The 15,356-nt window shown below is 37.1% G+C and overlaps 1 protein-coding gene across 2 annotated transcripts in view; it reads right to left on the reverse strand.

Moving 5' to 3' along the window:
- LOC133522527 (b(0,+)-type amino acid transporter 1) overlaps nucleotides 1-15,356 on the reverse strand; it is a 61,356-nt gene that overhangs the window by 2,333 nt on the left and 43,667 nt on the right. For both annotated transcript variants that reach the window (XM_061857901.1, XM_061857893.1), the window contains exons 3-11: nucleotides 13,690-13,786; nucleotides 11,104-11,205; nucleotides 7,533-7,639; nucleotides 6,735-6,870; nucleotides 5,290-5,415; nucleotides 4,313-4,460; nucleotides 2,712-2,939; nucleotides 1,116-1,212; nucleotides 714-863 (exon numbers count right to left, since the gene is read on the reverse strand). In XM_061857901.1, the coding sequence (XP_061713885.1) occupies nucleotides 714-863; nucleotides 1,116-1,212; nucleotides 2,712-2,939; nucleotides 4,313-4,460; nucleotides 5,290-5,415; nucleotides 6,735-6,870; nucleotides 7,533-7,639; nucleotides 11,104-11,205; nucleotides 13,690-13,786 (1,191 nt within the window). The remainder of the gene's footprint in view (nucleotides 1-713; nucleotides 864-1,115; nucleotides 1,213-2,711; nucleotides 2,940-4,312; nucleotides 4,461-5,289; nucleotides 5,416-6,734; nucleotides 6,871-7,532; nucleotides 7,640-11,103; nucleotides 11,206-13,689; nucleotides 13,787-15,356) is intronic.

The following is a 15,356-nucleotide window of genomic DNA, read 5'->3' on the forward strand; positions in this document are numbered from 1 at the left end:
AAGACTGCTAATGTCCCTTGACATGATCTCCCGAAACAAAAACTTGTCAGCGTTACTTTCCGAGGATCTGTCCGGCGTATTCTCATTCTGTCCCCACCCTATGTGACCATCTGATCATCTGAATATCATCCTCTGTCCCCGCCTCACGTAACCTAGACGGGTGGCTTTGACACATATATTTTGATTTCCGTATTTTAACATGTCATTTTTCTCATTTAGGTAAGTGAATTTTGTAACTCTTTATGAGAAATAAAGTTTTGTAAATCTAAACCTATATTTTACGGAACTGGATTTAACGCACATTAAAAGGCATATATGCGTTAGCCAAAGAGTATTGATTGTAATAGAGAGATAAAGTCTAAGAAAAAACGTGCCCCTTAGCTTGACATCCAAAACAGATGGCGCTGTAATGCGCCATATTTTTTTGCGGTCACTGAATTGTCAAACTTTTGACAGTCAGAGTAACCGCAAAATGTGTGGAGCTGTACAGCGCTATATCGTTTACTTGTCAAATTCGAAGCACGAAATTGTCTTAGATTTTACGCATTTCACTCAATCAATGGCGGTAGCCTTATTATTTAGCCGTATCTTGTAAAAATAAAGTAGTCACTAGTCAGCATTAGATGAATTGCTTGATAGTTCCAAGGTTCATGCTCGGCGATGGTAATTTTTTAAACGGGCTTTGTATTACGAGGTTTTTTTTAAATGTTTACCTTATAGGGTCTCGGTGCATGGGGCTTAGTGCGTCTCATGACGATCAACGCCAGCATGGCGCCGCCGTAGAATATCCACGCCGTGAACGAGAAGAAATCAATCAGCGAGTCTATAGTTCCGTACAACACCATTGCAACAGCAATCAGGGACTGTAAAAGTTTTCATTAATGTAAACCAAACATTTTTGTGTTGTGTGATTAAAAAAATTGAAAAATAATGAAAAGGCAGAACGACTAAATAAGAATATTTAGAAGAGAAGATTGAATGTATGTATCTAGTGGAAATACATTTCTTTGATTTTGAAAAAGTCTAAGTAGATAGGTACCTACCGACGACCAACGGTATGTGCAAAAATGATAAATCCTATCAAAATCATGTCCGTAAGATAAGGTAACACATACATGGAAAATAAGTCCCGGAGCTGGCGTGAAGCGGCGAACGTGGACGTAGGAGAGGATGTCCAACAAGTGACCCTCTCTGGACGCGGCAAAACACAACCTGCGATGATCAATAAAAGGTTCTACAACTTATTTTTCATTTTCTTTTGTACTATTTTCTACCAGAAATATCTTAATTATAAATATTAATTACAACGCCATTTAGTGTGGAGTAGTGTAACGTCCCTTTTTCACAAAAGAGTTTGCTGTTCAGCGCCATCTAGTGACGAGTTGCTTCAACAGTTTTTAACTTATGAGTACTTATTTTCTAATACCTTGCCAAAGAGTAATCGATTGAATAAGAGGTGAAAATGCTATTAAACCAGCCTAGAAAGTGCCATCCAGTTCAGTTGTTAAACTTAAAGGGTATTTGTAGTAAATGAATTACCGTATCATGTATAGAGCCGTACCCACTAACCCCCTTATTCATAAAAGTGTACTAAAGTTACGACGCCGCTAATAATCGTTTGTCCCTTTCCATCATAATAATACGTCGGAAAGGGACAAACGATTATTAGCGGCATGGTTACTTTAGTACACGTTTATGAATAAGGGGGTTAGTTGGCAGCGATTTTGATGGCACAGACTGTGCAAGTGTTATGTAAACGTCATAATTTCATAGAAGTTTGACTATTAAAAAAACACTCGCACAGCCTGGGCTGTTAAAATCGCTGCCAACTTAACTTGGTACAAGTCTATCAACTTTAACTTCGCCACAATTACACAATTTTTTCTTGGACTTGTACTATTAATAATTTTTGACATGTGAATAATAAATAGGAACCGTTTAGTAGTGTCAAATATTGTGGTCACAAATTTAATATTTGATATACGTAGATGGCGCTCTATGACTTTGTTTGTGTAAGTTGTGTATTAGGCGGTAACTATAGCTTGCCAGGCGCTAATAATGATCGACAATTTAGTCAGCAAAAAGCAAATGAGCCTATACTTGGTATGTAATAGAACACCTAGGGCATAGGGTGTTGTCATGTGTCATAAGTAGGTGTTAGATTAGAACATCAATTGGGAACAAAGTGGCCAATTTTATATTTAATAGGGTTGTTTCCAATTTTTTTAAACGCTTGTATTACGTTCTACATTAACTAAAAGTTGCCCTAAAATTCAACTTTTATACTAAAAACGGCTTTAAATATGTTAAATTAACAAATATATTTTGACAGATGCTTTGGCGCCCAAAACGCTCTTTGAAAATTGTGTGACGTCACAGTTTACGGTTTGACACATAACTACATACACACGTAGAAGATATGAACTGTCATTTTTCCTTTGTTGTTTATCGCCTAACTGTCAAAAGTGTCAATCCGAGAGTTGTGACGTCATCAGAATTTTCAACGACGTTTCGAGTTTGGTCACGTGACGTGTGCCAAAAGATATTTTAAATTCAATATTTACAAAAATATGGTCATTACAGGTCCCCTAAAAGTAGTTTAACATGTTCTTATAATCCAAAATAATTTATTGGGATACAAATCTGCCCTAAGATTTGTAGATGGAAACAACCCTATTGCCACCAAGCTTAAGAAGCAATATTGTATATACCTTCCAGCAACGAACAGAGTGCCATTTGCGGAGCCAAATGTTGATATGGTGACGGCCAACGGCATGAGCCACGCCATGGGCCCCAGCAGTCGGTTCCCGAACGTGACGGCCACGGCCTCGCTGTCCACCATCTCGCTCACCGACATCACAGTCAGGTAGGACACGTTGACTAGCGCGTAGCACAGAGTCACCAGTGGGATGCCAATTATAATGCTCAATGGGAGATTTCTAGAACATGAATTACAGTAAGGTACAGTACTCACAACACCCTTAACTGACCAAACTCCCTTATTTTGCAATTCATTGACAATCAGTGTTGGCATAAGTTCTTGTCGTAGGAAATCCTACGGTGTTTAAATAATAATATTACCCTGAAATAGTTATCTAGCCATTGAATTCACAGTAAAAAAAAACCGCGTAAAAATTGTCGAAAAGTAAATTCGCCTTGTCATTTTTTTCTATGAAAATTAGGGGGAGCCTTAAAGCGAAGTGATGATCTACTAAAGGCGAATTTAGGGTACGTACGTATATTTTTGCCAACCCTTATTTTCAATGAACTGCGACTAGATAACGGGGTATAGTTTAACTAACAATTTGTAGATCTTATAGGTATGTTCACTTGTTTTTCGGTTTCTGAGTTATCGATTCTTTTTAGGTAATAACTACTATTAAATGATTATAATGACTGATTGTTTTCAGAACTCAAGCAGTGAAAAAAGCTGGCACAGGATAAAGAGTCTCTTTATGAAGAAAAAGTCTACTCAACAGTGGTGAATAGCACGCTTAATAGAAAGAGATTGGAGCTGAGTGTATCACAATATCCAATTAAGAGATACCAACTAAGAGCAGAGCGCGTAACAAGTCTCGACCGAGCCGGGGTTAAAATTAGCAATTTAATGTGAGCTTCATCACATACTGAATAAAGTCCAGGAGTCGTCGAAATATCCTTTATATTCGTGTGAATTCGTGTTGTGACTTGTGACGTCTCTTTATGGGTCAAGTCTTTATTTAACTTGGTAGAGCTGGTGTTTTTAATGCGGAAAGTGCCTTTGAAATCTTTTTTACCCGGCCGCGCGAACGGAGACCGAAATGTTTTCGAGGCATCGCGTATGCATATAAGTAATACATATATGCTGACTATAGGTACAGTCAGCGTCAAATACTTTGTAGCAACCAAAGTAGCCATATAGTTCGGTACACCATATATTTAGTGTAGTGTACCGAACTATTTGGCCACTTTGACTGCTACAAAGTATTTGACGCTGACTGTACGTATGTCTTCACATACCTACGTACATATACACATACGTACGTACATATACACATTTCTTCTTATTGCCTTGTATTTTGCACAGTTAAGTAAATTTCACATGATATAATGGCAGCAGTTACGTACATCATCAATGTATGTATGTTTATACGGTATGTGATAATATCAATATTATCACAGATTAGGTAATATTTGTCTGATATTTGCTTCAATACACATCTACAGTCAAACTTACGAATATATTTATTTAGGTACGTGGAATGACACAAGTATGTTGATTGAAATACGTGACCGGATGAAAATATTCATAGTGTATACCCCAATGACTTACTTGGATGGATTCATAATTTCTTCAGTGACATAGTTGAGATTGTTCCAGCCGTCGTAGGCCCACAGGCCGGTGTAGAAGGCCGTGGCAATGTTGCCGAAGGTGGCGGTGCTAGTCGAGAAGTTGGGCTCCTGTAAATGTCGCGTATTACCTGCACCATACGGACACAACCAACTGTAAGTCTGCATCGATTCATCCCTGTTCAGGTGAAATGTTCGAGGTACGATGTTACGGCTATGGAGTCTTATGGAATGGTGATGTGTGAATATATTTAGGTACCTAGATCAATGACGATAATCAATTGATAGTCCGGCAGACAGTAATGTTTAGCTAAAATGAATTTCATAGTTATGTAAAATGTGGGTTATTATCACAAGATTCCGCTTTTGTTTTCTTATCTGCTTTTTGTCGAATACTGACATGAAATTATTGTATATTTGGTAGAAGTTAATGACTTGTTTTAATGAGTAATTAAATCGCAATGCCGACATGATACGGAAGATTTTGTAAGTACCCACTGCAGCTATCCTCTTAAACCTTCTCATTCAATAGACATTAATTTCCGGTTTCTATTTCTAACATTGAACCTTTTATATCGATCGTTACCCCTTAAGCCCGCAACTTTTGACTTTGAGAACCATTTATTAAAATTAAATGCTCTATCTGTATGCCTCGACTTGTTTTAGCACGATGATGGCGAATAGTTACTCTTTAGTTAATATCCTTAATATCGTTTCACTATTGGAAATTGTTAAAACCTACTATCCCCGAACTGTCAACTGCATTGAAGTGATGTTAGCACTTTCAGCACGATGATACCTAGGTGAATGTTTTCACGCAAGGTTTTTTGAACTGTCTATAGTGTTAATGTTAAAGTAAACACTGTCTTATTAACAAATGATTATGAGAGGAAACGCAATATGTCTTGCATCTTATTACCAGTAAGTAACAGAAGATGCTGTCTTTTTGTGAAGTATTACCTAATATCAATTTGTAAGCGCCGCCGCACACGATGATGGCGATAGCGACTAACTTCGCGGCGGTGAAGATGTTCTGGACGTTTGTGGCCAGGTTCACGCTGTAGCAGTTCACCGCTAATATCATCACTAGAATAGAACAGATCATTTAATGTGGCGTACCCAACGTGAATTTACCGCGACACATTACGTATGCCATTAAGCTATTTTTAGACAACAGTTCAAAATCTTTGTTTTATAAAAAAATTACGACACGACACGACATGCCACACTACTTAACCAACATTAAGAATTTTCTTTACAATTTATTTAATTTTCCTTGTTGATAATAAATATCTAAGGTAGTATGTAAGTCTTAGTACTTGTCGGCAAAATAATGAACACAAAATTGTCAATGTCAGTGAAATTAGTAAAATGGGGGCCGCCATAGGATGTCGTGTCGCGTTTCCTAAAATGCTTGTAGAACGGCTCGAAAATATGTTTACATGTTACGAGTCTTTTAATAAAATGCAACCCTGGCCTATTCGCCAAAAGTTGTACCTTAAACGAACAGATAAACCATAAAAAAATAACATTAATAACGCATAGTGTAGGTAATTTTTGTATGAAATTACCTCTATTTTCTGTCCATTATGGTACAACTTATGGCAGCTGTAGTGTCTATCGCTATCGCACTTGCTTTCACAGCGCTTGGCTTCATATATGAGTTATCATTGTATATGACAACTCGTATAAAAATTCGCAAAGCAAAATTGCATTAAACAATCGCATAGCACATACACATCCGCATTACGAAAACATTCCGTTGTCTAAAGGCAATAATTTAACAAAAGCTGGCGCGAAATTTCTATGTGAAAGTGACAGTTTATTTCAATAGAAACTTCGCGCCAGCTCTTATAAAATAAAATGCCTATATGTCTTATATACTAAAATATAACCCAAATATATTTTATTTACAATAGTGTATATGTACCTTGTATTTAATACGAAAATTAAAATGTTATTTAAAAGGCTATGTAAACGTTGTACCCACACAAGTCCTGTTTTTAGTTATTGATTCGCAGCGGCACGGCATTCCACTTCATTATAACCAACACCCTTTAACATTCATGATCATAAGTCATCTCTCTCTGATTCGTCACCTCATTTCGTCGCTCGTGTACGACTCATTGCGAGTTTGTTACCAGGCCAATACCAATGATACGACTAGGGTTGTTATTTCATGCGCTAACCGAGTATCACCCTCAGCGCACCAGGCACCGTGCTCTCCAGATTTGTAACAGCTATGAGTAATCGGAGTTCACTTTACACTGGTTAGCCTCAGGCTTGTTGGTCGGCATACTCGTAGTACGCGAGAGAACACGAGCACAGGAAGGCCTCAACATTGATCTTGATTATTGACAGTATGTAATCAAAGCAATCGATATTAAATTGAAGGTTCAGCTCACCTATTGAAATGACCGCTACCAGTTTGACAAGCGCATCGGGCGGTTCGCATTCATTCACGAACGGCTCCACTGCGTACTTGGCGAAGCTCAGGCAGATGATTGCCATTTGCGACGGTTTCAGCACCAGAGTTGACACCTGCAGGCCCGGCAAATAAATTGTTAATAGCTCTGTGTGGACCCGCCTAATTATGCATACCAGCATACCTATTAGGGAACCTATGTACTTTGTACCATTGGCAATCTTAGACTAATTTTAATCCCATTTTATTTACTAACTGCATATCTTCTCTAATCTACCTGATACTTATTTGTGTGCGAAATAAAATAAAAAATCATACTTTCAATGCAGGTGCATCGTTTGAATTTACTTAATAAGTACAAAAGTACTTCTACTGGTACTAAGGTAACAAATTACCTACGCAATATTTTTTACGAGATTTTTTTATTTCAATTTTAACCTCCAGCACTGATTGTCTAAAGTACTTATGATCGATCTAAACATAGACTTTCATTGGCGACATTGAAACCTTGATTAGAGCGAAACCCAAGAAATGTAAATTGCTGCAGCGACGACATAATAATGACTGCGCAGTTAGTCATATAAAATTCATGACTAAAGTGTACAAAGTTCACTATTGCAGAAGATATTGTTACAATTCGAGATCTTTTTATGCTTGCTCAGAAGCAGATGATTAGGATGAATTAATTATGTTGAGCAAATAAATAAATTTATCCGCTCATTCATTTATAGGTATCCGTTTTCGTATCGCATTTATAGAACTGTCATTGTATCAGTACCCAGGAAAATAGAAACGCGGGTGGTCCTCCGAAGGCGTCCATGAAGTACGCATACTCGGCACCCGACGACGTGTTCATAGTTCCCAGCTCCGCGTACGCGAGCGCTCCTGTGGACAAACCGGTTGGTTGAAACAGGAACCATATGTAGCTGTCGTGAACTCCGTAGAGTAGTGTACATAGTTTAGCAAAATGTAGATTTAAAGGCTTTTCGACACACTGAGAGCAATCAGTCTTAAGTTTTTACAAACTTTTATTTTGTTTCACCTTTCCCAGCGGCTTACTGTTATGCAAACCAATTTAGGAAATCAAATTTGATCCTAAACGCACGTCATAAATAGTTATTTGTGCAACAAGAGAGGAAAGTTAGTTTTTCTTGCGAGTGTTGATTTTGAGTCCCGAGTAAGCGAAAGATTCTATAATTGCATCACGAGTTAAGCGAGTGATTCTAAGTTAGAATCTTGAGCGTAGCGAGGGACTCAAAAACACGAGATGTAAAATAACTTTGCTCTCGTGTGACACATACAACTTTTTACCTCAATAGTGAGAACATATTAAAGGTTAAAAAAATTCAACATCAAGTAAAATTCCTGTATTCACCGCCATCACTAAATTTAATAAACTACTTTATCTCACTCCCTGGAGTGAGGAAAGTCGTACTTTCGACACTACAGTGACGAAAGTAGGCTTGTTCGAGCTGCTGAGGTAAAAATATATAATGTTGAAATTTGAACTTTAGTAGCTGTCAATAGAGTTGAATATGCAAATATGCAACAGCCATATATGGTTGCATATGCGGTAAAGGGTGGAATGGTTTCCAATTTAGCAAAATTTTACATACCGAACTGTGTATTTCAAAACAACCACATTGAGCTTTGCTTCTTTAAATGCGACTTGATTAGGGTTATACTTAGACGAATATATTTTGCTGAGTATAATGGAGTCTAAAAACGCATTCAAATTCTTTCATTTGAACTTATTATTTGACTGAACGAAGTTTTCCTCTAAGTGCATCTTGGGTGCAGAACAGTGTACCTATAAATAAAAGAGTATATAGCAACGTAGATGAGAGTGGCGTCATTTGAGTCTATTAAGGAAAACCTATGGGGAATTACCGGCGTGGAGGATATCTATCATCCTCCATGCTCTTAGTGAATACCTCTATAAGTATTAGAGGTCTTATGTGTAAAAATATTGAATAAAATCAGCCAATACGCTGTAAGGTGAGCATTATGGAGACATTGTTCGTTCCAGCCGGCGTCAATCAGTAAATGCGATCCCATTGAGACGGTTTCCTTTAACAACACCATGTTTACTTACTCAGCTAACAAAGGATGTTTAGAATCTTGAGGTCAGATCAAGTTCGCAGATTTATTTTCTTCCCTGAGAACTAAAAATAGATTTTACTTTTCAAACCATGTCTTTTGTTTTAATAGTTTTAATTTTAATAGTTATTTGTTTTACGAGGGGGCAAAGTTGTTGTTTAACCGGTCGTGCTGATATTGACACCCGAGCAAGCGAAAGATTCTACTATTGGTTCGAAAAGTGGAATCTTGAGCGTCGCGAGGATTTCAAGGCACGAGGGTTAAACAAATTTTGGCACCGAGTGAAACATCCTAAGTCCTAACTGTTAAATATCATACAAAATCAAACCAAATCAAATATAATAAAACGTTATTAAACATTTTTTATTCAAAACCATCATTTAAAAGTCAGTTCTACCAACCAACATTTGCATCAAAGTAATCACTTTGCCACACATGTGGATACAATGCAACTTTTTACCAGCTGGTGTGGTGAAAAATTATGAAGTCTTTAGATTTCCTATTTTTCAGCAAATAAGATAATATCTTCAATAAGTACGCTGTCATCAGTGTTATTGACGTTGCTTATCACGCTTTAAGCATAACAGAAATTCGCAATATATTGCGTTTAGAATAAAATTTAAAGGGTGGTAAAAATCTAAATATATATTATTTTTAAAAGTCACTGAACCAATGTTGGTCAGTTTGAGGAGTACAGCCTACATTTTAATTTTTTGCTAGTATTACAGGCCACACCCGGTATAGGTCGGCCTATAATATCGACGAGGACTATTTGCTCAGCAATTACGAGTAAAGGTAGGTATAATAGTTATTTGTTTGACAAGGGGGCAAAGTTGTTGTTTAACCCCTTGTGCTAATATTGATACCCGAGCAAGCGAAAGATTCCAAAATTTTTCACCACACCGACGCGAGGAAAATACCAACTGTAAAAGGTAAAACATTACAAATCTAATCCAAATGAACGCTGTTAAATATTTATCTTTCAAAATATTTATCATCAAATGAATCATTATCAGTAAATTTCACTAGCCAAAATGAGGAAACTACAAAAAAATTGGATCTTAATTACTTTACCACTCTTGTAGTTAAATGCAAGTAGTGGATAAATCAGTTCTTTACGTATCAAGAGAGCCTTTAACAGCTGGTGTGGAGATAGTTATGTTGATGGTACAGTCATCATCAATAGTAGCCACAGTAGCGGAAAAAATAACACGCCAAAAGTATCTCTACAGTTTGCGTTCAAACAAAAGTACCTGTTACAGTCTAATTGTTCTACACATAAATACCCTTATCTCTTTTTGCTACGTTAAGCTTGAAGTTGAAAACTTTGCTCAAAGACATAAATAAGTTCTTATAATGGCTCCTCTACTGGATGGGCCATCATATTAGCCCACTACGATGGGCCAGCGTGTAGAGAGGAGGCTTATGGCGCGGCGGGATGGCGATGGGATGGCCACGGCGTCGGTTTTTCGTCCGCACATCAAAAGTAGTGGGCCAGCGATGGTGCGTATGCACACTTGGCCCATTCCATAGTGCGTGCTCTCAACCATCGCTTGGCCATCTCGCTGGTCTAGCGCTGGGCCATAGTGTAGAAGAACCATCGCATGGCCATCTCGCTGGTCCAGCGCTGGGCCATCTTGTAGAGGAGCTACGAGTATTAAGTATTTCGTTTGGTTCTTTTTTTTTTTCTAAGACGCATGGTAAGATGGTAAGCGTAAGGAAGTAATTATACTCGTAGTCTTCGTTTAGAAGTTTAATATTACTACTTAATTGAAGACTGTAGATTACAATTTATATTGCAGCCAAAATCAGGCTCACGCTAGAACGGCTCGGATCCAGGCGGTGGCTTGCGAAACGTCGTTTTCTATGACAGGTGATCGGTGATGCTTTCAATAACCGAAGCGTCGGACGCCTCGGATCCGGACCGTTCTAGCGTGAGTCACCATTCAATGAAATAATTTATTAATGCATGTGGAGAATGGGTTACATATTTAGCTAAAATTGGTACTCTATAAGTTTCACCAAGCTCTACCTTTTCGGGCGTACATATACATTAAAGCTTATAAACGGGTTTATATGTATACTCTAGGACAAAGACTTACCATACCGCCTTTTACCTTTTATCTTCAGGTTTTAAGGAAATAATTGCACTATAGATTGTGCGCGAGATGCGGTTTACGCCGCCCTTCGTAGTTGCCGTCCTCGGCTAAGGCTCCTTTAGCCCTCAGGTAAATGTGCCCCTTACTTACCCAGCAATGAGAGTAGGCCACACGCCATCCAAATGATGAAGCTGATGCCCACCGAACCAGTGCGCTCCAGCAGCCCAGAGGGCGAGACGAATATTCCAGATCCTGAATCGTATAAAATCATTTAATACGGATTACAATTTTCTTCAAGCGAGTTCAGCTATTAATATATGTACCTACACAATTGAAACAGTTCATCTGAATCGCAAAATTTTTAGCAGGGATGGTTTATTACCTGTTATAAATTTTGTAAGTTTAAAGCGTATAAATGTTTTATTTTTTAAACGTTTTTTACACATAGGAAACTTACGAGTTTATCCCATTTATCTAGTCAGTGGGTCAGTAAGTAAAGTGGTCCATACCGTAATGCGAACCTTCATATAGGGTGCTTTGAGGTAACTTCGAAAGCTGTTTAATTTAAAAAATCGCTAATATCTACTAAACTAGAAGCACTTTCTACTGTAGCAATAGTACGTATAAGGTGCCTAAATAAGCGTTGCAGCATAGATGGTAGTATCAACTAGATGTGCTATACGCGTGCGCCCGTGAGCGACAGAACATACACAATGCGCCAAATAAATAAAAAAACGTTTAAACATTCCTGACAACATACTAATAACCTACGTAATTTGATCGCAATATTTGTTGCCCACCATACTAAAATGTACGGCGGGGAATTTAATAAATGTGACTGTGACAAGGACAGCAATCGTAGCGCTTTCTCTAGTACTCCTACTGAAAGTTCCGTAAGAACACTCATTCGGTCATCTGCCGGTTCTACCATTTCATCTCTATACATATTGTTCATTTTAATGAATTAATTAATTATTATTCATATTATGTTTGAATTTGATTTTAATGTACTTACTAAAGAGGTTAGCTAGGGAGCTATAACGATGGTACTAACAATGTTTTATGGAATTCTGAAGGTTCTGAAATAAAAATATTTTTTATTATTGTTTATTTTATTTTTTGAACTCAACGAGGGGAGGGAGGGTTGTTAGGGTCGGCAACGCGCATGTAACTCCTCTGGAGTTTTAGGCGTACATATGCTACGGAAACTGTTTACCATAAGGCGGGCCGTATGCGTGTTTGTCACTGATGTAGTATAAAAACAAAAAAATATTTATATAGTACCTCTATGCGTTGCAGTATCGTGAGTGTTGCCAAAGTATGAAGTGTTGTTGTTGTTTACTTTTCTAGTTTAGTAAACATTAGATACTTTAAAATTGTCCGTTGTCATAATTGCCCCAATGCACCTTAATAAAAAGCTATACAAACAAAAGAGTGTATGCACGCTTGGTTTAAAAGTTAGCGATTATTTCCGAAAGTATTCACTAAATCAATAAAGGCTCTTAGCGACCTTAACATTATTATAAAAGATACTAGATAATATTATTTTTGCTTTTTGAAATATATATATTCCCCAAAACAGACAAACGGACATGATGCAACTATAAGTGTTACGTTTTTGGCACTGGCCACGAAACGAAAACGTTCTAAGAAATAATACCGCTAGTTGCTTAGTGATATGATACGACTTTACAAACTTTGAACTGTATAATACAGGACACTGTGTGACATAGGCTCATCAGCTAAATAGCTGCTCGCCTATAATTATATAATAATAATAATAGTTCTGTTTGCCAACAAATGCTAACACTTAAAGGTTATGATTATGAGTACTTATAATGCTTTCAGTACAGTCAGTACTTCAAGAGCCGCAAAGTACAAATAAACACGTACTCGTGGCTCATGAGGAGACATTTTTTCCATACTGGTACTGATAGAAGCAATAATAATATTTATAATTTTAATTTAATTAAGTATCTCTCTTCAAAATTTAATGTAAGTAATATGACAGCAAACTACATATTCTCGGTTATTTCAGCGACATCGCTCCATGTCATGCAGTAGGGAAGCGTAGCATAAGATCTCCCGGGATATGATAGAGAAAAATACCTCTACACTCCCATAATTATAGGTAATAAGAAAATGTGGCTTATGAGTCCCCAGCAAGTTCGGTCTTCCATACAAACGTAATTACGCACTCATTTTAAAACCACTAGCTAGATTGCTCAGTTGTATTATTTGTACTTACAATAGGATAATGTATATCTAGTCTTGTAATTACTTTATAGGTTATATATATATAGCTTTAGAGACCATATAGTTAAAAAAACACAGCGAATTTAAGTTTTTAACATAAAACTTGTTTTTGATCTATAAACTGTAGCTATTTACAGATTATAAACTACTTACAGGACTAGATACCTAATGTGTTTGTATGGGCAAATTTTATATTTTAATTTTATATTTTAATTTTATTTTTTATTTAATAAACTCTGTATGGGAAGGCGAGATTTGGCCGAGGTTTGCTAGGGACTCTTTAATCTTAAACTTTCGAACCAAAAGCGTCGATGAAGCAAAGCACACAACACACTGACGTTATAGATCGTGTTATTCACGACACGTGCCTTGACTCGTAATGACATGTTATAAAAGGTTAGATGGGACAAATCTGCGCGTCATCGTGGATGACACGAACTATACTGACTTACCCCTTTTGAATGAAAAATTAATACCGACCTATCATGGTGCCGACAATTAGAGCCACCCCACTGAAGAGTCCCACCCGTCTCTTGAGGTGAACAGGGTCGTCCTGAGCTGAGTCCGACCCCTCCAACTGCAATAAAACGCAATATTTAACTATTTACACAAACAACAAACAACCTAATCTACAACCTAACGTTCCTAAGTGCCACTTGCACCATCCGACTATCCCGAAGTTATTCGCGATTGTCAGCTTTTGCGAATAACTGACGTCTGACAGGCCGATATCGTCTGGCGAACCGGTAATCAGTGGGCCCCTTAAGGTGCATTGGGGTAACTTCCATAACGGGGACTAACTTTGAAAATTGCAATGTCTACTAAACCAAAAGCACTTTCTACTGTAGCAGCTGTGATAATAACTGGTTAAATCGATAATGGCTGTATAGCAACAGTAAACAAGATGAGTTAGTAAACGTTGTAATAGCATAAGTCTTTCCAAAGTACAAAGTATGTACTTGTACGGCGGTATCATGATCGTATTTTTATCACTTGTCATGTCATGCGTCACTTTCGCACTTACGTACTTGTTAGAAAGTGACAGGCATGATGGCAAATGATAAAACACCGACCACATTAGCCCTACCGGTTTAGCAGATTACATATTCTCTCATCATATTCTATTGATTTAGTTATTTTTAAAATAAATCTCGCTTTTCAAGTTACCCTAATGCACTGCATAATATAGGGACTCAGAAATAGGTGGTATTTGATATTAGACAGAAAGTTTAGGAGGAGGCGAAATGTCTATCTCTACTAAGAACTATTAAAAACAATACTGTCGTACCTAGCAGAAATAACAATTTCTGTGCTGCGCGGTAACTGTTAAGATAGAATAAGAAACAAATGTATAAAATGTGATTAAAACTTGTTTTCTTTTATAAAAACTATAAAAGCTAACCTATAAACCTAGAATATATTATGCTGAAGCGATAGACATCAAAATCAAAGTGATTTATTCAGATTTAGTTAGTGGAAACCGCTTTTTCCCGAAATTAAAATTTCATCAAAAATGTACGTACGTTAGGATCGTAAAGCTATTCTTCCCTCTTAACCATTGGATGGATTTTAAAATGTAACAATTGTTATGCAAGAAGGTGTATTTGTAAGTATTTTCAACTTAGGAATATACAGTGTTTATTATCCACATCTATTTTGATGAAAAATTATTACAAACTCGTGACCCGAGACATAAAAGCCTTTTATATTAAGTACTCTGCTTTGCTTAACTATTCATAGGTATTGGACATTAAAAGACAGGTATAACCACCCTAAAGTATTATTAGTACGTAACAATAAATTATTTCGATACCCTACTATTTGTGTATCCACTTACTAAGTAGGAAAGTTCGTTGGTTTTACCAAATGGTCGTTAAACTCGGAGTCACAGAATAAGTAATCGTAGAATATCACATCCAAGTACATGATTTTTTTACTGAAAAATGTTTTTCTTCACCTTACTTAACATTGTGAGTGCGAATGAATTAACTATGCACATATTATAAACATGTTCATAGAAACTTGACATTTATGATTACATTTCCACACTTTATCATAGCAAATGCCATGTAGAGCTTCCGACTCCATCTCCAGTACGGCCACATTGACATTTACGCTAGAGATTGCGTGAACTCGATCAGTGCGAG

This window comes from Cydia pomonella, chromosome 1 (assembly GCF_033807575.1).
Source record: "Cydia pomonella isolate Wapato2018A chromosome 1, ilCydPomo1, whole genome shotgun sequence".
Classification (NCBI taxonomy): domain Eukaryota; kingdom Metazoa; phylum Arthropoda; class Insecta; order Lepidoptera; family Tortricidae; genus Cydia; species Cydia pomonella.